Source organism: Pseudorca crassidens, chromosome 6, assembly GCF_039906515.1.
Source record: "Pseudorca crassidens isolate mPseCra1 chromosome 6, mPseCra1.hap1, whole genome shotgun sequence".
In the NCBI taxonomy this organism is placed as follows: domain Eukaryota; kingdom Metazoa; phylum Chordata; class Mammalia; order Artiodactyla; family Delphinidae; genus Pseudorca; species Pseudorca crassidens.
Window position 1 is genome coordinate 30836182 of NC_090301.1, and position 23001 is coordinate 30859182.

At 37.3% G+C, this 23001-nt stretch overlaps 1 protein-coding gene across 1 annotated transcript in view; it reads right to left on the reverse strand.

Moving 5' to 3' along the window:
- The window catches only part of PARD3B (par-3 family cell polarity regulator beta), a 1041103-nt gene that overhangs the window by 509420 nt on the left and 508682 nt on the right, over window positions 1–23001 (reverse strand). The window contains exon 5 of the mRNA XM_067740882.1: window positions 10871–10956. Coding sequence (XP_067596983.1) covers window positions 10871–10956 — 86 coding nt within the window. The remainder of the gene's footprint in view (window positions 1–10870; window positions 10957–23001) is intronic.

The window sequence follows — 23001 nt, forward strand, 5'->3', positions numbered from 1 at the left end:
TATCCTAGTGGTGGCTCTGAGTCAGGTGCCTAAGTAAATCATTTAAACTAAGACCACAAGTAAGTTTCCTCATTTGGACAATGAGGGAATTAAGATAAATTCCTAATAGAGTTGCTGGTTCTAAAGAAAAAAATAGAGAATATTATATAAATACAGCAAACACACAGTCTCTGGCATATACGAAGGACTCAATATCAGCTGTTAGTATTATTATTAGAACTTTCTGAAGGAACAAAGAAGCTTACAGGTTAAAAGGCAATAACCTATTTCAAACTTTCCAAATTTTCCTCAACTTGATTTCCTCAGTAAGAGTTTTTTTTTTTCTTAATCTGTAAATACTGTAGGATTTTCTTCATAATTAGACTGCTGATAGAGAACACAGTGGCTAATAATGAGTGGAGAGAAGTTACTGGCGGGTGTTCTTTGGGGACTGATGTCCAAGGCTGTCATATACAGCAATGTGAGAGATGGACCACAGAGAGAGACCTCCAAGAAGAGCTTGCTGATGACACCGAAGGCTACTTGACAGTGAAATGTCTTGGGTCTTTTCCCCCAGTTTTATTGAGATATAATCAACAGCACTGTATATGTTTAAGGTACACAGCATAATGATTTGACTTACATAAATAATGAAATGATTATCTCAGTAAGTTTACTGAACATCCATCATCTCATATAAATACTAAATTAAAGAAATAGAAAAAAAAATTTTTCTTGTGATGAGAACGCTTAGCATTTACTCTTTTAGCAACTTATGAAATGTCTTGTTGATATGATTATACTGAGTAAAAATCTAACAAAGAATTTGTTGTCAAAGGTGGTGGGATTCACTTAATGCAATTAATCGAGTAGTTCCAATGAAGAAGCTCTGCAAGGAAAAAACGAAGTCTAATGCTTGAGGAGTTCATAATCAGCAGGCAGATTAGGACAGGTAACAAAAAATAATACAAAGGAATAGAACAGTAGTAGTACTTGCAGTATGTTCTCAATGAATGTACGCTATCTGGGGGGAGGCAGCATGTTAATTATCTTCTGGGTATTATATAACATGTACTCACATCAAATGTACAAAGTAAACATATCACTTCCATTACAGATAAGTAAACCGATGCTTAGAGAGGTTAAATAATCTGTCCAACATCACACCATTTATATAAGGTAAATTCAGGACACAAATTGGAATTTACTGCTTCTCAGAGCAGTAGTTTTCAACCATTTTGACATGTAAGTTTCAAAGCAGAGGTGCTTTCTGATGAGGTTCATAGAAAAGGGAACAGGATCAGGAAGGAAAGCTGGAAATCAGGAAAATCTTCTCAAAGGAAGTAGAATTTTAGATGGAACTGAGAAGGGTACATGAATCTTCAACCAGAAAAGCTGGTGAGAGCGTGGAGAGATCATGCACAGGAGAGGAAACAGTTTGCACTGAGACACTGAATCAGGATGGTCTGTGGACACACGGATTGGCTGTGATACTAAAGAGAGAAGGAGGAGAGGGGAGGAGGGGGGAGGAAGGGAGGAGAACAGAGGGTAAGATAATGAGGAGATAAGGCTGACCCATCAGCTTCAGATCAAACCTCAGTGTGATATGTCAAATTCCACAATGAGAAAAAGCATGCTTAATTTTTTAGAAGATGGAATCACTATAGGTTCTGGAAATGAGAGCACTAAGATCAATGCAGTGGTTTAGAAATATTTTACCTGGCAGAGATGTGGGATCAACTGGAAAAGGGAAAGACAAGGGACAAATTGGTACTTGAGGTAGGAATTAGTAAATTACTGAAACAATGTAGCTGAGAGGTATTACGGATTGAGCAATGATTATAGGAATAAAGCATGAAAACATGGAGGAAGATTCAAGGTATTATGAAATGGACTCTGTCAATAATTTGCAAAATGAGAGGCCAAGGAGAAGACAAGGAGATAAAATGTGATGACAGTTTTCATCCTGGGAAAAGAGGCATATCTGGAATAACGTGAGGTCAGGAATGAGCCAGAAATTAGGAATGAAGGGAAGGTCTTTTGCATACACTGCTTGCTAATTAAAGAGAAGCTTAAAGTGCAATCTTTTTTGTTTTAACATCTTTATTGGAGTATAATAGCTTTATAATGTTGTGTTAGTTTCTGCGGTATACTAAAGTGAATCAGCTACACATATACATATATCCCCATATCCCCTCCCTCTTGCGTCTTCCTCCCACCCTCCCTGTCCCACTCCTCTACGTGGTCACAAAGCACCAAGCTGATCTCCCTGTGCTATGCAGCTGCTTCCCAACTAGCTATCTATTTTACATTTGGTAGTGTATATATGTCCATGACTCTCTCACTTCGTCCCAGCTTACCCTTCTCCCTCCTTATGTCCTGAAGTCCATTCTCTAAGTCTGGGTCCTGCCCCTAGGTTCATCAGAATCTTTTTTTTTTTTTAGATTCCATATATGTGTTAGCACACAGTATTTATTTTCTCTTTCTGACTTACTTCACTCTATACAACAGACTCTAGGTCCATCCACCTCATTACAAATAACTCAGTTTCGTATACTTTTATGGCTGAGTAATATTCCATTGTATATATGTACCACATCTTCTTTATCCATTCATCTGTTGATGGACACTTAGGTGGTTTCCATGTCCTGGCTATTGTAAATAGAGCTGCAATGAACATTGTGGTACATGACCCTTCTTGAATTATGGTTTTCTCAGGGTATATGCCCAGTAGTGGGATTTCTGGGTAGTATGGTAGTTCTATTTTTCGTTTTTTAAGGAACCTCCATACCGTTCCCCATAGTGGCTGTATCAATTGACATTCCCACCAACAGTGCAAGAGATTTCCCTTTTCTCCACACCCTCTCCAGCATTTATGGTTTGTAGATGTATTGATGATGGTCATTCTGACTGGTGTGAGATGATATCTCACTGTAGTTTTGATTTGAATTCCTCTAATGATTGGCAATGCTGAGCATCCTTTCATGTGTTTCTTGGCAATCTGTATATCTTCTTTGGAAAAATGTCTATTTAGGTCTTCTGCCCATTTTTGGATTGGGCTGTTTGTTTTGTTGATATTGAGCTGCATGAGCTGCTTGTATATTTTGGAGATTAATCCTTTGTCAGTTGCTTCATTTGCAAATATTTTCTCCCATTCTGAGGGTTGGCTTTTCGTCTTGTTCATGCTTTCCTTTGCTGTGCAAAAGCTTTTAAATTTCATTAGGTCCCATTTGTTTACTTTTGTTATTATTTCCATTACCCTAGGAGGTAGGTCAAAAAGGATCTAGCTGTGATTTAGGTCATAGAGTGTTCTATGTTTTCCTCTAAGAGTTTTATAGTGTCTGGCTTTACATTTAGGTCTTTAATCCATTTTGAGTTTATTTTTGTGTATGGTGTTAGGCAGTGTTCTAATTTCATTCTTTTACATGTAGCTGTCCAGTTTTCCCAGCATCACTTATTGAAGTGGCTGTCTTTTCTCCATCGTATATTTTTGCCTCCCATATCAAAGATAGGGTGATCATATGTGTGTGGATTTATCTCTGGGCTTTCTAACCTGTTCCATTTATCTTTATGTCTGTTTTTGTGCCAGTACCATACTGTCTTGATTACTGTAGCTATGTAATTGCCCCAAGATTGCTTTGGCTATTTGGGGTCTTCTGTGTTTCCATAAACATTGTGAAAATTTTTGTTCTAGTTCTGTGGAAAATGCCATAGGTAGTCTGATATGGATGCAATGAATTTGTAGATTGCTCTGGGTACTATAGTCATTTTCCCAATGTTGACTCTTCTAATCCAGGAACATGGTATATCTCTCCATCTGTTTGTATCATCTTTAATTTCTTTCATCCGTGTCTTACAGTCTTCTACATACAGGTCTTTTGTCTCCTTAGGTAGGTTATTCCTAGGTATTTTATTCTTTTTGTTGCAATGGTAAAAGGGAGTGTTTCCTTAATTTCTCTTTCAAATTTTTCATCGTTAGTGTATAGGAATGAAAGAGTTTTCTGTGCATTAATTTTGTATCCTGCTACTTTACCAGATTCACTGACTAGCTCTAGTAGTTTTCTGGTAGCATGTTTAGGATTCTCTACGTAGAGTACCATGTCATCTGCAAACAGTGACAGCTTTATTTCTTCTTTTCCAATTTGGATTCCTTTTATTTCTTTTTCTTCTCTGATTGCTGTGGCTAAAACTTCCAAAACTATGTTCAATGATAGTGGTGAGAGTGGGCAACCTTGTCTTGTTCCTGATCTTAGAAGAAATGGTTTCAGTTTTTCACCATTGAGAACGATGTTGGCTGTGGGTTTGTCATACACGGCCTTTATTAAGTTGAGCTAGGTCCCCTCTATGCCCACTTTCTGGAGTTTTTATCATAAATGGGTGTTGAACTTTGTGGAAATCTTTTTCTGCATCTATTGAGATGATCATATGGTTTTTCTCCTTCAATTTCTTAATATGGTATATCACATTGATTGATTTGCATATATTGAAGAATCCTTTCATTCCTGGGATAAACCCCACTTGATCATGGTGTATGATCCTTTTAAAGGGCTGTTGAATTCTGTTTGCTAGTATTCTGTTGAGGATTTTTGCATCTATGTTCATCAGTGATATTGGCCTGTAGTTTTCTTCTTTTGTGACATCTTTGTCTGGTTTTGGAATCTGGGAGATGGTGGCCTTGCAGAGTGAGTTGAGAGGGAGTGTTGAGAGGGCCTTGCAGAATGAGAGGGAGTGTTCCTCCCTCTACTACATCTTGGAAGAGTTTGAGAAGGATAGGTGTTAGCTCTTCTCTAAATGTTTGATAGAATTTGCCTGTGAAGCCATATGGTCCTGAGCTTTTGTTTCTTGGAATATTTTTAATCACAGTTTCAATTTCAGTGCTTGTGATTGGTCTGTTCATATTTTCTATTTCTTCCTGGTTCAGTCTTGGAAGGTTGTGCTTTTCTAAGAATTTGTCCATTTCTTCCAGGTTGTCCATTTTATTGGCATAGAGTTGCTTCTAGTAATCTCTCATGATCCTTTGTATTTCTTCAGTGTCAGTTGTTATTTCTTTTTCATTTCTAAACCTGTTGATTTGAGTCTTCTCCCTTTTTTCTTGATGAGTCTGGCTAATGGTTTATCGATTTTGTTTATTTTCTCAAAGAACCAGCTTTTAGTTTTATTGATCTTTGCTATTGTTTCCTTCATCATTTCTGATCTGATCTTCACGATTTCTTTCCTTCTGCTAACTTTGGGGTTTTTTTGGTTCTTCTTTCTCTAATTGCTTTAGGTGTAAGGTTAGGTTGTTTATTTGAGATGTTTCTTGTTTCTTGAGATAGGATTGTATTGCTATAAACTTCCCTCTTGAAATGTTTTTGCTGTATCCCATAGATTTTGGGTTGTCGTGTTTTCACTGTCATTTGTTCCTAGGTATTTTTTGATTTCCTCTTTGATTTCTTCAGTGATCTCTTGGTTATTTAGTAGTGAATTGTTTAGCCTCCATGTGTTTGTATTTTTTACAGTTTTTTCCCTGTAATTGATATCTAGTCTCATAGCACTGTGGTCAGAAAAGATACTTGATACCATTTCAGTTTTCTAAAATTTACCAAGGCTTTATTTGTGACCCAAGATATGATCTATCCTGGAGAATACTTTACGAGCACCTGAGAAGAAAGTGTATTCTGTTGTTTTTGGATGTAACGTCCTATAAATATCAGTTAAGTCCATCTTGTCTAATGTGTCATTTAAAGCTTGTGTTTCCTTATTTATTTTCATTTGGGATGATCTGTCCATTGGTGAAAGTGGGGTGTTAAAGTGCCCTATTATTATTGTGTTACTGTCGATTTCCCCTTGTATGGCTGTTAGCATTTGCCTTATGTATTGAGGTGCTCCTATGTTGGGTACATAAATATTTACAATGGTTATATATTCTTCTTAGATTGATCCCTTGATCATTATGCAGGGTCCTTCTTTGTCTCTTGTAATAGTCTTTAAAGTCTATTTTGTCTGATATGAGAATTGCTACTCCAGCTTTCTTTTGATTTCCATTTGCGTGGAATATCCTTTTCCATCCCCTCACTTTCAGTCTGTATGTGTCCCTAGGTGTGAAGTGGGTCTCTTGTAGACAGCATATATACGGGTCTTGTTTTTGTATCCATTCAACCAGTCTATGTGTTTTGGTTGGAGCATTTAATCCAATTATATTTAAGGTAATTGTAGACATGTATATTCCTATTACCACTTTCTTAATTGTTTTGGGTTTCTTCTTGTAGGTCTTTTCCTTCTCTTGTGTTTCCTGCCTAGAGAAGTTCCTTTAACATTTTCTGTAAATCTGGTTTGGTGGTGTGGAATTCTCTTAACTTTTGCTTGTCTGTAAAGGTTTTAATTTCTCTGTCGAATCTGAATGAGATCCTTGCTGGGTAGAGTAGTCTTGGTTGTAGGTTTTTCCCTTTCATCACTTCTAAATATGTCCTGCCACACCTTTCTGGCTTGCAGAGTTTTTGCTGAAAGATCATCTGTTAACTTTCTGGGGATTCCCTTGTGTGTTATTTGTTGCTTTTCGCTTGCTGCTTTTAATATTTTTTTCTTTGCATTTAATTTTTGATAGCTTGATTAATACGTGTCTTGGCGTGTTGCTCCTTGGATTTACCCTGTATGGAACTCTCTGAGCTTCTTGGACTTGACTATTTCCTTCCCTATGTTAGGGTAGTTTTCAACTATAATGTCTTCAAATATTTTCTTAAACCCTTTCTTTTTCTCTTCTTCTTCTGGGACCCCTATAATTCGAATGTTGGTGTGTTCAATGTTTCCCAGAGGTGTCTGAGACTGTCCTCAATTCTTTTCATTCTTTTTTCTTTATTTCACTCTGTAGTAGTTATTTTCACTATTTTATCTTCCAGGTCACTTATCCATTCTTCTGCCTCAGTTATTCTGCTATTGATCCCTTCTAGAGAATTTTTAATTTCATTTATTGTGTTGTTCATCATTGTTTATTTGCTCTTTAGTTCTTCTAGCTCCTTGTTAAACATTTCTTGTATTCTCTCCATTCTATTTCCAAGATTTTGGATCATCGTTACTATCGTTACTCTGAATTCTTTGTCAGGTAGACTGCCTATTTCCTCTTCATTTGTTTGGTCTGCTGGGTTTTTACCTTGCTCCTTCATCTGCTGCATATTACTCTGTCTTCCATTTTGTTTAACGTACTGTGTTTGGGGTCTCCTTTTCACAGGCTGCAGGTTTATAGTTCCTGTTATTTTTGGTGTCTGCACCCACTGGGTGAGGTTGGTTCAGTTGCTTGTGTAGGCTTCCTGGTGGAGGGGACTGGTGCCTGTGTTCTGGTGGGTGGGGCTGGATTTTTTGTGTTATGGTGGGCAGAGCTGTGTCTGGTGGTGTGTTTTGAGGTGTCTGTGAACTTGGTATGATTTTAGGCAGTCTCTCTGCTAATGGGTAGAATTGTGTTCCTGTCTTGCTAGTTGTTTGGCATGAGGCGTCAAGCACTGTAGCTTGCTGGCCGTTGGGTGGAGCTGGGTCTTAGCATTGAGATGGAGATCTCTGGGAGAGCTCTCGCCAATTAGTATTACATGGGGCCAGGAGGTCTCTGGTGGTCCAATGTCCTGAACTTGGCTCTCCCACCTCAGAGGCTCAGGCCTAACATCAGGCCAGAGCACCAAGACGCCGTCAGCCGCACAGCAGTACTCAGAAGGAGCAGTGGGTCACCCTTGTGGATGAACGGGAGTACACACCAAGCGGTAATCTTATTTTTAAAAAAGAAACGTCCAATAGAAACCTCTTGCTTCATTGTCTTCTTAGGATCAAAGTACATTGAGTAGTACTTCATAAGAGATACATATAAGACTATTGTAAGATAGTCTTACAATATATTGTAAGACTATTATAAGGTATATTGTAAGACTATTTGGAGAACTGCCTCTAAATATTATTTTTCTTTAAATATAAATGCTTGTGTTAATAATGGGTGAGCAGTTAATACTTATGTCTATGATTTATGAAGCACTGTGTTTTATCCATTCAGTCATTCACTCCACAAATATGCTGCTATTATGTTCCAAGATCTGTGCTTGGTGTCCGGAATCCTCGGAGGATCTATAGTCTTGTTTGGAAGAATGACAAACAGTTACAATATAGTATGTGTGATAATGATAATTGCAATAGCAATTAATGTTTATCCAGCCTTTCATTTAGTATTGTGCTAGTGTAACTGCCCATTTTCCATAGGAAAAAAAGAATATTTTAAAGAGGTTTAATTAATAGTCCACAGTTACAAAGGTAGTGTTCAAACTCAGGACTTCAATAAATCCAAGAGTTTGGAACTAAGGAATGGTTTGATAAATGCTCTGGCTTAAAAAATTTTATCCAGGGACTTCCCTAGTGGCACAGTGGTTAAGAATCTGCCTGCCAGTGCAGAAGACATGGGTTCAAGTACTGCTCCAGGAAGATACCACATGCCACAGAGCAATGAAGCCTGTGCACCACAACTACTGAGCCCATGTACCACAACTACTGAAGCCTGTGTGCCTAGAGCCCGTACTCTGCAACAAGACAAGCCAGCACAATAAGAAGCCCACGCACCGCAACCGAGAGCAGCCCCTGCTCGCCGCAACTAGAGAAAGCCCGCGCGCAGCAACAAAGACCCAACGTAGCGAAAAAATTTAAAAAATAAACAAACAAATAAATTTATTTTCAAAAAGAAAAAAAATTTTGTCCAGTAGTGATATGTGGGATCAATGAGAATAGGGAGAGATTGACACTTAAGAGCAGAGTTAGTAGGTTATTACAATAGTCTGACAGAGAGTAACAAAGGCTTGAACAATAGCTAGGGGAATTAAAACATCACAACAGGTTGAAGCCATTTTGAGATGGACTCTGCAGTAATTTACTTAGCTTCTATGCCGTCTGCACGGAAGTGAGTCCAAAGTCCTATGCTTGGGCCAAGCTCTGTGGGGTATCAGACTATCATTGCCTTAGGAGAAAACTGATGATGTAACTCAGCTGTAAGTGGCTTCCTAATTTCCTTCCATTCTTTCTTCCTCAACCCATACCAGCTAGAACCAACGTCCTGTCCTAGAATTTTAATCTCTAAGCTTCCTGTCACTCTGCCCACCTCTACCACCCTCCCCAGCTTTGCATTCCATACTGTTAAAATCCTCATCGTCCCCCCATCTGAGAGTCTGCAAGCAATGGAGTTTGCATTCACTCTACTTTCTGATCTTGGCCTCAAACTAATTTCAGATGATTTTTCCTACACTGGTGCTCACCATATCAGGTTTCTTAGCCCTGATTATGCATCATGAAATAAAACACCAAGGAATCAGTGAAGGTGCACACAACAGGTAACACTGGAGTCAAAGGATTTGGAGACAAGAGTGGTGAATGTAGATTGGGTCTCTAGAAGTTAATCGCTCTGAATTGCAACTCCTTAGCCTGCTAAAGGTGATAATAAAACTCATGCAAAAAGTCCCTTGTGATAATCAAATTATACAGATATACATATGTATTTTCATTAAAGAATATTATTTTTTAAAAGTCCTATAGTTCATTTCTCTGAATTCCTTGTATCTGGAGAAAGCTGAGCTAATTTGTTCATGCAGCCATAAACCAAACAATTGTTAACTCTATAACAACATAATACTTAGCCAAGATGTTAGCAAACTTTTCAAAAAGCTAACATTAAAAAAAATGAAATTAAAGGCAAACAGAGTAAGAGTATTACATTCATTATGCCTACCTCCAAAAACAATCTTATCAAGCTTCTAAAAAGACAGTGCCCTGGAGATTTTCTGTACCAAAGTTTAAATATTGTGCAGCTCATTAATCAAACAAACACAATCTAAATAAAGAGTAACTATGTCATATGGCCATAAATTACAAGCTTGAGGAAAATCCGCACAGTAAAGCAGCATGATAAAAGGTGATCACACATTTTTTTTTAAGCTAATTCCATGGAACATGCTTGGCACCTATTAATAACTGTACTGAATGAAAGGAGTATGCTGACTGCCTGAATGAATGACCATCAGTCTCAAAAGCATCACCTTTCAGGGCTAAAGCCAACAATCTATTAAACATGAAATTACTTATGCAAATTTTGAAGCAACTTTAAAAATGATGATGATGATAATAATAAAGATGATGGGGATGTTGATGATAGTGGTAGCAACAGGACTTACTCTGACTCAGGCACTGTTCAAAGTACTTTACACATGATAACTAATTTTGTCTTCATACTAACCCTCTGAAGAAGGTTTTAATATTATTTCCATTCTACAGACCAGAAACTAAGGCAAAGATGGATGAGCAACTTGCCTAAGCTCCTAGAAGTAATAAGCAGCAGAGCTGGGATTTGAACCCAGGCAGTAGCTAGGGATGAACTGGAGATGAGTGCAGAGCAAAGCAAGTGCCCGTAAACATGACAGCAACTAACTTTGTATAACAAGTTACTCACATTAAAAACATGAAAAATCCAGGTTGATAGGTTGGATTCATTTTATACACATAGAGTAAAATATTGCAAGACTGTTAAAACACAAGGCACAAGATTGTTAAAACACAAGTAATATTCAAGGAGCTGACATCTAAGAAAAACACTGCACCACGATGAACGCTGCAATGTTCACTTTAAACTGTTGTTCAAAGAGAAGAAAAAAGCAATTAAGAAATCCAGGTTGCAGAAGAGCTGGAAGCATTGAGGCTCATTTGTATACATGTTTGTCAGGAAGTTCTCATATCATATAAAGAAAATGAGAGAAAAAAGTAATTTAGCAATTAATTTTAGAATTAGGTTTCACTCAAGTATTCTACTTATCTTGATGTTTCCTATAAAATAAAAACTATAATCTAAAAAAAAACAAACATTAAATTGAAATAAAATATTCTTATTCACATAAGTAGAATATACCTCAATGCATCCATTGTTTTCGGCGATGTCAAGAGTTCTGTCTGCACACCATTCATAACTTCATCTTCTAAGTCCTGTGTGGAATTCTGTAGTGAAACAAACCCATAAGCATGTGGATGTTATGCACATAAAATTGAAGGTTTGAATAAAAAGTCTCAACAGGAGAGAGTAAATGGTTTTACTCTGGATATATACAGCGTGCTCCAATTTCTTTGAAGACTGGAAACAGGTGTTAATCTTTTCAGTGCTTTCAATGTTCTTTTCTCTTCCGTGTGGTTTCTGAAATACTCAAACGGGCCATTTACACAAGGCCGTATGTTAAGAGCTTTGGAATACATCATTTAGCTTCCTGCTACTCAACCATAAGCTTTTGGGACTGAGTGTTTTAAATCAGCAAGGAAAAGGGGTACCAAAGGGGAGGTTCCATTGACAGGTAGTGATATATTAGCTTTAATGTACTGTACTTGCTTGCATCTCCCTGGTGACACTAAAAATATAAAGAAAGCAAAATTCATGAAAAAAAGGTTGCCTGGCAAGGTCACTTCTATCAAAAGTGTGACAGGACTAGTGCAGGAAAAGAAATCTGGAGTTCTTACTTTGCCTTAAGACTTTAATTCTGAGGATGATTTTCAGCACAGAGAAACTAAAATTAACCACTTAACTTCTAAAATGGTAAACACTCTTCTACTGCAGAGAGGTAAGAGGGCAAGAGAGGTCCTGCACTCCAGGATGGTGGCAAAGTTGAACTGGGTGATACATAGAGGAGAGATGGATTCTAGAAAGCCAGCCCGCTTGAGATTCTCATTTAGTAAGACATTAGTCCTCTGTTAGCCTTTGGAACTGAACTTTTTTTTTCTTTTTTTAAACATCTTTACTGGAGTATAATTGCTTTACATTGGTGCGTTAGTTTCTGCTTTATAACAAAATGAATCAGCTATACATATACGTATATCCCCATATCTCCTCCCTCTTGCGTCTCCCTCCCACCCTCTCTATCCCACCCCTCTAGGTGGTCACAAAGCACCGAGCTGATCTCCCTGTGCTATGCGGCTGCTTCCCACTAGCTATCTATTTTACATTTGGTAGTGTATATATGTCCATGCCACTCTCTCACTTCGTCCCAGCTCACCCTTCCCATTCCCCGTGTGGAATGAACTTTAACAGAGTAATTCTGCAGACACACCACTCTTCAGAAGCAGAGTCACAGATAGCGCTCATTACAAACTTAGATTTCACTGAAACAAACTACATGGAGCATTCATGGATCTAAATGTATCATTTCAACCAAAAAAGGCAACAGATGAGTTAAAAGGCTGGACATAAAGGAATTAGGTTAATATTTTGAAGAAAACAAGACAGGGAGGCACAACTTAAGCAGTGTGTCATTGTGAACTGATTAAAAAAACTTACTTCATTTTTAGATTGAAGAGCAACATTTCACCTAGGGGTTGGTAGTTTTGGGAAGCACTTGATCTACACTAGATTTAAAAAATTTATTCACTTTTTCATCTTCATGAGGATAAAGAAAGAAAAAAAAATCCAAAAAGTTGAAGGATGCTTTTTAGTTTAAGGTACTAAATCTTAAAAGATGAATGTCTTTGAAAGCTTTCAAACATTCACCTTATTATGAAGGGCTTGATGTGTGCTTACACTGAAAAGTCACAGCGTTGGGCAGGTTACAAAAATACTTGAAGAGACAATTTAACAAAATATACATACTTGTGACTACTGCACATGACAGAACATTTGATGACTGCATTTAGGTCAAAATCAAAATCACTGACTTTCTCATCTCTCTCTCTCACAAGAGGGAGCTCCATGAAGGGTGAGGCTGTATCTAGTCTCTCTACATTAAGCACACAACACACAGAATTGATTTAGTGAACGTTAATGAGTAAATAAGCTGAATGGCATTCTATTAGCTTCCTAACACTGTGCAATAAATTCAAAATTAAATGGCTAAAAAACATTATCTCCCATAGTTTCTGGGAGAGATTTAGAAGTGGCTTGGCTGGGCAGTTGTGGGGTAGAATCTCTCATAAGGTTGCAGTCAAGGTGTCAGCAGGGCTGCAGCTGCAATCATCTAAAGGCTTAACTGGAGCATTAAGATCCACTACTTTTTCTCTTATAAAAGCTTCATTAAGATATGCTTTATATAACATTAAACACACCCTTTGAAAAAGTACAGTGCAGTCCTTTTTCACTTATTCACAGAGTTTTGCAACCATCACCACTATGTAATTTTAGAACAATTTCAAAACCCCACAAAGAAACCCCATACTCATTAGCCAGCACTCCCCATGTTTTCTGCTTCCCACAGCCCATGGCAATCATTTACTTTCTGTCGCTAAGGATTTTTTTAAAAATACAAATTTATTTATTTGTTTGTTTGTTTATGGCTGGGTTGGTCCTTTGTTGCTGCACGCAGGCTTCCTCTAGTTGCTCTTCGTTGTGGTGCGCGGGCTTCTCACTGAAGTGGCTTCTCTTGTTGCGGTGCACGGGCTCTAGGCTCAGTAGTTGTGGCTTCTGGGCTCTAGAGCGCAGGCTCAGTAACTGTGGCGTGAGGGCTTAGTTGCTCCGCGGCATGTGGGATCTTCCCGGGCCAGGGCTCGAACCCAGTCCCTGCATTGGCAGGTGGATTCTTAACCACTGCGCCACCAGGGAAGCCATGTCGATAAGGATTTACCTATTCTGAACATTTTATATAAACAGAATCATAAGATATGTGGCTTCTATCACTGAACATGATGTTCTTAAGACCCTCCCATGTTGTGGCATGTATCAGTATTTCATTCCATTTTTTGGTCAAATAATATTCCACTGTATGGATGTACCACATTCTGTTTACCCATGCATCACTCTATGGGCATTTGGGTTGTTTCCACTTTTGCTTATGATTATGAATTATGCTGCCACGAATATTTGAAAGTGTTCAATTGTGAAATAATGCTAAGAATGAGAAATTCTTGCACGGACAGATGTTTTTCATTTCTCTCAGGTATACACCTAGGAGTGGAATTGTTGGGCCATATCTTAACTCTATGTTTAACATTTTGAGGGACTGCTATAGTATTTCCAAAACATCTGCACAATTTTGCATTCCCATCAGTAACATATGAGGGTTCCAATTTCTCAAAATCCTCACCAACACTTGTTATTTTCCTTTTTTAAAAAACAATTCAGCCATCATAGTGGGTGTAAAGTGGTTTTTGTTTTGCATATACCTAATGACTAATGATTTGCATTTCCCTAACGATTAATGATGCTGAGCTACTTGTCATGAGACTGTTGGACATTTGTATATCTTCTTTGAAGAAATGCCTAATTATTTGTATTTTTATTATTGAGTTGTAAGAGTTTCCTAAACATTCCATATACAAATTCCTTACGTATACGATTTCCAAATCTTCTCCCATTCTATGGGCTGTGTTTTCACTATCTTGATAGGCCCTTTGAAGCACAAAAGTTTCTAATTTTAATGAAGTTCTATTTATTTTTTCTTTAGTTCCTTGTGTTTTGGTGTCATATCTAAGAAATACTGCCTAACACAAGGTCACAAGGATTTACTCCTATATGTTTTCCTAAGTGTTTTACAGTGTCAGCTCTTACATTTAGGCCTATCACCATTTCTAGTTAATTTTTGTACACTGTGTGCAGTAGGGGGTCCGACTTCATTCTTCACATGTGGCTATTTAGTTGTGCCAGCACCATCTGTTGAAAAGACTATTCCTTCTGCACTGAGTTGTATTAACACCCTTACCAAAACTCAATTGACCAAAAATGCAAGGGTTTACTTCTGGACTCTCAATTTTATTCTATTGATCTATATTTGCATCCTTTTGCCAGTATTACACAGTCTTGATTACTGTAACTTTGTACTAAGTTTTGGAATCAGGAAGTAAGGATTCTCCAATTATTTTTTTAAGTTTGTTCTGACTGTTCTGGGTTCTTTGCATTTTCATATGAATTTTAGAATCTGAGCATCAAGTTTTGCAAAAGTGCTAGCTGGATTTTGATAAGGATCACATTGAATCTGTAGCTTAATTTAGAGAGTATTACCATCTTAACAAAATAAGTCTAGTCTATGAACAGTTAACAGTGGCAGTTATTAAAACAAATATTCTTTTTTGGCTTTGTAATACTACATGGACATACATCCTCGGAATGTCAAAGAAAAAACTGGGATGTTTGTTATAAGGTTTTAACTGTATTTTTGACTCTGCTCCTTACTCCAACTGTAATTTTCTTGTTGATCCCATGCCAAGGTAAGAAAACAACGTATTTTCTGGTTCAAATCAACGTTCCGCAAGGTTCAAAGGAATTTTTTTCTAGTTCTGGCTAGATAGTAAGTAAAGGTTTTATTTATGTCAACGAAGTACCTAATGCTCCGAGTATATGAAAATGTCAATTAGAATTTGAAAGCAATACTGGCCCAATTGCAATGTGATAATCTGCTCAAGGGTAATTCTGAACTGACTACACTTATATAGCAATCATGTCAATCACTACAGACTTAAAGAAAAAACACACATTCACAGACTTATGTGTCTAAGACAAAAGTTCTACTATTTTAAAAGCTGCATCAAAAACTCTGCTTGCCACAGCTATCAAAAACGGTAGTTAAAAAAAAAAAAAAAAGCTTCCCTGGTGGCGCAGTGGTTGAGAGTCCGCCTGCCGATGCAGGGGACACGGGTTCGTAACCCAAGTCCGGGAAGATCCCACATGCCGCGGAGCGGCTGGGCCCGTGAGCCATGGCCTCTGAGCCTGCGCGTCCGGAGCCTGTGCTCCGCAACGGGAGAGGCCACAACAGGCCCATGTACCGCAAAAAAAAAAAAAAAAAAAGGGTAGTAACTATAGTTTATTATCTCAACTAATGGGCAGTGTTTGTCACTTGCCAAAATCATTTCTATATATTGAAGTAAAAGAATTCTTTGATATTCTCTAGAGATGGGGCAGGCAGACAGATGCTTAGGACATCCTACAAGGACACAAAGCCAATTCCCAATTGACTTCAACAATACTGTAGCAGTGCAGTGCTTCAAGACTTAGACAAAGACAGCTTATTTCTTGACAGGGTCCATAAAAATCACTTTTCCCAAAAATTACCAAATAAATGATATGCCATAATTTAAGAGCGCTTAGGCTCTTAACAGAATGAAAAGAAGAGTCACAAAATCACACAAAGCTAAAAATAAAAATTATATATATTTCTTCTCATAGCTTATTTGAATAACTTTGAGCCAAATCTGTAAAATGGTGACTTTTAAATTTGGGAATAAAGGGGTAAAAATCATTTCATTATGAAGAGCTAGGGTATAAACAACAGATGCTGAACAGTCACTATATTTCTTCAGTTTAGATTTGAGAAATATTAGTTACGTGATTTCAAATCCTCAAATTTGTCTCCAGAAAATACTATGGTTTGGCAAGCTCTATGCTTAATCTTATTGGTAAAATTATTATAATTTCTATTTTTAATGTTAACTTAAAATAGATCTCATCGGTTGCAGAGAATACAAGGTTATAAAGCTACGTTGAAATTTACTTTGTCTCTTCCTTTTGCTCACATTACAATACTTTGCTCCCTAATAAAGTTCAGCAGGAGGTCGTGTCTTGCCAGCCAGGCAGAGACCTTTAAGAAGCTTGTCCTTTACCTCTTTGATTATCAGAGCAGGGAACGTATCATATGTGGCTCTCACAACAGACAAGTTTAATTACTACAATTTTTAAAACGTGAACATTTTTAGCAACACTTTCAGGATCATGGGAGCATTTCTGACAGCCAGAATGAGTTGGATTTAAACATCACTGTGCTATTTTTAGCTTTAAAATCAACACTTACATAAATACTCCCAAACCAATTAGCGGCAGCTGGAAAGTAAAGGTGTTCACATTTAGTTAGCACGAGTGCTCACGACAGCAAGTGTTCACAGGCTGCACGGAAGGGGCCAAGTACCAGGCAGGGCAGCCCTCTCTCTCCAGTGTGATCCTCGTGTTGGCAACAGGCTGTCATTTCAACGTTCACTGTGGGTGTAAGTCACCGATTTCGTACAGGAAAGTGTATTCATGACGTAGCCTCATTAAGTTATACATCTCTAAATAAACTTAACACTCATGGTAAAACTTTTTGGAAGAAAACGTTACCCACATTCTCATCACTATTCCCTAGTCATGCACAGCTATAAAACAATATTAAAAACAGCTTTACGGCTCAGTTTTTCATCTCTCAGATGAGAACTGAAATAGATGTTATCTGTAGATGGCTCCCTTTGACTTACAGGTGAAGATATATGGCCTTGATTCCCCACCCCAATGCATTTTAGCCACATTTGAAACCACTTGCCTACAAAATTTTAATTACAATTGAGTGATGGTTCCAAAACTCAGGTGTATTTTATAACAAGATTTGCATTCTGAAAAGCCAACTGCAAGTTTCCTTTGAAATTGCATATGAATTTTAGAATGAGAGTAATAGAAAAATTATACACAGAAGACTTGAATGCTAGGTTATGTGCCTGGTGCTCATACATAAACATCATGTAAATTATAAAATAAAATTCTGGGCATAATTTCAGAATATTTGTTTTGACTTTTTAGAACACGAATATCTGTACTAAAGTAAAAACAAGTTGTATCTGATACGCACACATGAGATGAACATCCATTTTGGTAGTCAAGCACTGTTATTTAAGCTTGATCTAATATATTTTCTTCATGCCTTGGGCAATGCCGTGCCATGGGAAATATCTCAGTTGGCTTCAGAGATCCTACCCCAAAATGTTTCAGTCCTAGCAATTTGACACGTCCATAACTTATTTTATATAAATGATATGTTTATTCATTATATATATATATAACAAATGTAAATGTTATATATACAAAATGTATATTAGGTTGTATTGGGTTGGCCAAAAAGTGCCTTTAGTTTTTAACTAAAAAGACATTTTTCATTTTCACCAAGAACTTTATTGAACAACGTATCCACCCTTTTGTTCCACTACCTTCTGCCATTTTTCAGGCAACTTCATAATTCAATCTTCCCAAAACTTGTCTTTTTGAGCAAAGAACTGTTCCAAGTGCCTTTTACAGTCTTCCAGGGATTTGAAATTTTTTCCATTAAGAGAATTTTGTAAAGACTTAAATAAATGGAAATCCGAAGGTGCAATGTCTGGTGAATACAGCAGATGAATCAGAACTTCCCCAGCCAAGCTGTAACAGTCTTTGTCTGGTCATCAGAGAAACATGTGGTCTTGTGTTATCCTGATGGAAGATTACGCATTTTCTGTTGACTAATTCTGGACGTTTTTCGTCAAGTGCTGCTTTCAGTTGGGCTAACTGGGAGCAGTACTTGTTGGAATTAATCATTTGGTTTTCCAGAAGGAGTTCATAATAGAGAACTCCCTTCTAATCCCACCATATACACAACATCAACTTCTTTGGATGAAGACCGGCCTTTGGAGTGGTTGGTGGTGGTTCATTTCACTTGCCCCACGATCTCTTCCATTCCACATTACTACAGTATCAACTTTTCATCGCCCATCACACTTTGTTTTACAAATGGAAGGTTTTCATTACATTTAAGTAGAGAATTGCTTGCAGAAATATGGTCTAGAAGGTTTTTTTTTTGCTTAACTTATGTGGAAACCAAACATCAAAGCAATGAACATAGCCAAGCTGGTGTAAATGATTTTCAAGGCTTGATTCAGATATTTTGACTATGTCGGCTATCTCCCCTCCCACGTGATATAACGTTGATTGCTCTCAATTAATGTCTCGATTTGATTGCTCTCAACTTCAACTGGGCTACCCGACCATGGAGCATCATTCAGCTAGAAATCTCCAGCACAAACTTTGCAAACCACTTTGACACGTTTGATCAGTCACAGCACCTTCTCCATACACCGCACAAATCTTTTTTTGCATGTCGGTTGCATTTCTACCTTTCTTGAAATAATAAAGCGTAATATGCCAAAAATGTTGCTTTTTTTTCTATCTTCAATATTAAAATGGCTGCACAAAAATGGACCAATTTTGATATGTCTTTTTTTAACTGCATGCTAATATGACAGCTGTCACATACAATCTAACAAAACTGTTTTGAATGAAATTAAAGACAACTAAGTGCTACTAGAGCCATCTTATGGAAAAAGCCGAATGAACCTTTTGGCCAACCCAATATATTCATATATCTAGAAATTGGCACTGCCTTATAATAAATAGTGCACATCCTCAGATAACCTGAACAATACTAAGCAAGCCCTAGAAAGAATGGTGCTGACAAGCTAGTCTAGTCCACTCATTTTATAGGTAAGGAAACTGAGACACAGAAGGACGAGGTAACAAGTCTTTTAAATTATTGTGATAGCGACAAAGCCAGAATCCAGGATTCTTGATTCTCAATACAGTGCTCTTTCTCTGTACCATGGTAAATAGTTGCTGACTTAATGAATGCTGATCTTATGCTGAACTCTTTATGAATTCTTTTTTCTTTCAATGACAGTAACAAACACTCTAATGATGTCTTGGATATACTTTACCCATATTTCAAAGATCTCACAACATTTCACATACAAGTAGATACATATTCATGACAATCCTAAATAATTTCTAGGCATTCATATTCCAATTTTATACATGGGCATACTCAAGTAAAAAAAAAAAAAAAGCTTAATGCCTTGTTCAAGGTGAAACTAAGGGACAAAGAAAGGACCAAGGATCCGTGTCCTAAGACTGAGGTTTGTATGCAAGCATGTTAAACATATTTACCTTGTGATGTCTCTTAGCCGCTGATTTTAGACAAATGGTGCGAGCGAGAAATATTACATTGTGAAGCATTAAAAAGGATTTATATGAAAAACTATCAAGTATGTCATTATTCTAGAGATTGAGCTCTAATAATTTTATGTTTTATTTATTTTAACATCTTTATTGGAGTATAATCGCTTTAAATGGTGTGTTAGTTTCTGCTTTATAACAAAGTGAATCAGTTACACATATACATATGTTCCCATATCTCTTCCCTCTTGTGTCTCCCTCCCACCCTCCCTATCCCACCCCTCTAGGTGGTCACAAAGCACTGAGCTGATCTCCCTGTGCTATGCGGCTGCTTCCCACTAGCTATCTATTTTATGTTTGGTAGTGTATATATGTCCATGCCACTCTCTCACTTTGTCCCAGCTTGCCCTTCCCCCTCCCCATATCCTCAAGTCCATTCTCTACTAGGTCTATGCCTTTATTCCTGTCTTGCCCCTAGGTTCTTCATGACCTTCTTTTTTTTCCCCTTAGATTCCATATATATGTGTTAGCATACGGTATTTGTTTTTCTCTTTCTGACTTACTTCACTCTGTATGACCGACTCTAGGTCCACTTTGCTACAAATAACTCAGTTTTGTTTCTTTTTATGGCTGAGTAATATTCCATTGTACATATGTGCCACACCTGCTTTATCCATTCATTTGCTGATGGACACTTAGGTTACTTCCATATTCTGGCTATTGGAAATAGAGCTGCAATGAACATTTTGGTACGTGACTCTTTTTGAACTATGGTTTTCGCAGGGTATACGCCCAGGAGTGGCATTGCTGGGTCGTATGGTAGTTCTATTTTTAGCTTTTTAAGGAACCTCCATACTGTTCTCCATACTGGCTGTATCAATTTACATTTCCACCAACAGGGCAAGAGAGTTCCCTTTTCTCCACACCCTCTCCAGCATTTATTGTTTGTAGATTTTTTGATGATGGCCATTCTGACCAGTGTGAGATGATATCTCATTGTAGTTTTTTTTTTTCTCCAAGGTAACAGTAGTGTTTTGTTTTTTTTTAAATTGCAAACATGTCTATAAACCTAATAGATTTTTTCTTTTTTTTTAAACAGCAGGTTCTTATTAGTCATCAATTTTATACACATCAGTGTATACATGTCAACCATTGTAGTTTTGACTTGCATTTCTTTAATGATTAATGATGTTGAGCATTCTTTCATGTGTTTGCAGGCAATGTGTATATCTTCTTTCGAGAAATGTCTATTTAGGTCTTGTGCCAATTTTTGGATTGGGTTGTTTGTTTTGTTGATATTGAGCTGCATGAGCTGCTTGTATATTTTGGAGATTAATCCTTTGTCAGTTGCTTCATTTGCAAATATTTTCTCCCATTCTGAGGGTTGGCTTTTCGTCTTGTTTATGGTTTCCTTTGCTGTGCAAAAGCTTTTGAATTTCATTAGGTCCCATTTGTTTACTTTTGTTTTTTATTTCCATTTCTCTAGGAGGTCGGTCAAAAAGGATCTTGCTGTGATTTATGTCATAGAGTGTTCTGCCTATGTTTTCCTCTAAGAGTTTTATAGTGTCTAGCCTTACATTTAGGTCTTTAATCCATTTTGAGTTTACTTTTGTGTATGGTGTTAGACAGTGTTCTAATTTCATTCTTTTATATGTAGCTGCCCAGTTTTCCCAGCACCACGTATTGAAGTGGCTGTCTTTTCTCCACTGTATATTTTTGCCTCCTATATCAAAGATAAGGTGATCATATGTGCGTGGATTTATCTCTGGGCTTTCTAACCTGTTCCATTGATCTATATTTCTGTTTTTGTGCCGGTACCATATTGTCTTGACTACTGTAGCTTTGTAGTATAGTCTGAAGTCAAGTAGCCTGATTCCTCCAGGTCCATTTTTCTTTCTCAAGATTGCTTTGGCTATTTGGGGTCTTTTGTGTTTCCATACAAATTGTGAAATTTTTTGTTCTAGTTCTGTGAAAAATGCCAGTGGTAGTTCGAAATGAATCACATTGAATCTGTAGACTGCCCTGGGTAGTAGAGTCATTTTCACAATGTTGATTCTTCCAATCCAAGAACATGGTATATCTCTCCATCTATTTCTATCATCTTTAATTCCTTTCATCAGTGTCTTATAATTTTCTGAACACAGGTCTTTTCTCTCCTTAGGTAGGTTTATTCCTAGATATTTTATTGTGTTTGTTGCAGTGGTAAATGGGAGTGTTTTCTTAATTTCACTTTCAGATTTTTCATCATTAGCGTACAGTAATGCAAGAGATTTCTGTGCATTAATTTTGTATCCTGCTAGTTTACCAAATTCATTGATTAGCTCTAGTAGTTTTCTGGTAGCATCTTTAGAATTCTCTATGTATAGTATCATATCATCTGCAAACAGTGACAGCTTTACTTCTTCTTTTCCAGTTTGGATTCCTTTTATTTCTTCTTCTTCTCTGATTGCTGTGGCTAAAACTTCTAAAACTATTCTGAATAATAGTGGTGAGACTGGGCAACCTTGTCTTGTTCCTGATCTTAGTGAAAATGGTTTCAGTTTTTCACCACTGAGGACAATGTTGGCTATGGGTTTGTCATATATGGCTTTCATTATGTTGAGGAAAGTTCCCCCTATGCCTACTTTCTGGAGGGTTTTTATCATAAATGGGTGTTGAATTTTGTCAAAAGCTTTCTCTGCATCTATTGAGATGATCATATGGTTTTTCTCCTTCAGTTTGTTAATATGGTGTATCACATTGATTGATCTGCGTATATTGAAGAATCCTTACATTCCTGGGATAAACCCCATTTGATCATGGTATATGATCCTTTTAATGTGCTGCTGGATTCTGTTTGCTAGTATTCTGTTGAGGAATTTTGCATCTATGTTCATCAGTGATATTGGCCTGTAGTTTTCTTCTTTTGCGACATCTTTGTCTGGTTTTGGTATCAGGGTGATGGTGGCCTCGTAGAATGAGTTTGGGAGTTTTCCCCCCCACTGCTATATTTTGGAAGAGTTTGAGGAGGAGAGGTGTTAGCTCTTCTCTAAATGTTTGATAGAATTAGCCTGTGAAGCCATCTGGTCCTGGGCTTTTGTTTGTTGGAAGATTTTTAATCTCAGTTTCAATTTCATTGCTTGTGATTCGTCTGTTCATGTTTTCTATTTCTTCCTGATTCAGTCTTGGCAGGTTGTGCCTTTCTAAGAATTTGTCCATTTCTTCCAGGTTGTCCACTTTATTGGCATAGAGTTGCTTGTAGTAATCTCTCATTATCCTTTGTATTCCTGCAGTGTCAGTTGTTACTTCTTTTTCATTTCTAATTCTATTGATTTGTCTTCTCCCTTTTTTGTTGATAAGTCTGGCTAATGGTTTAT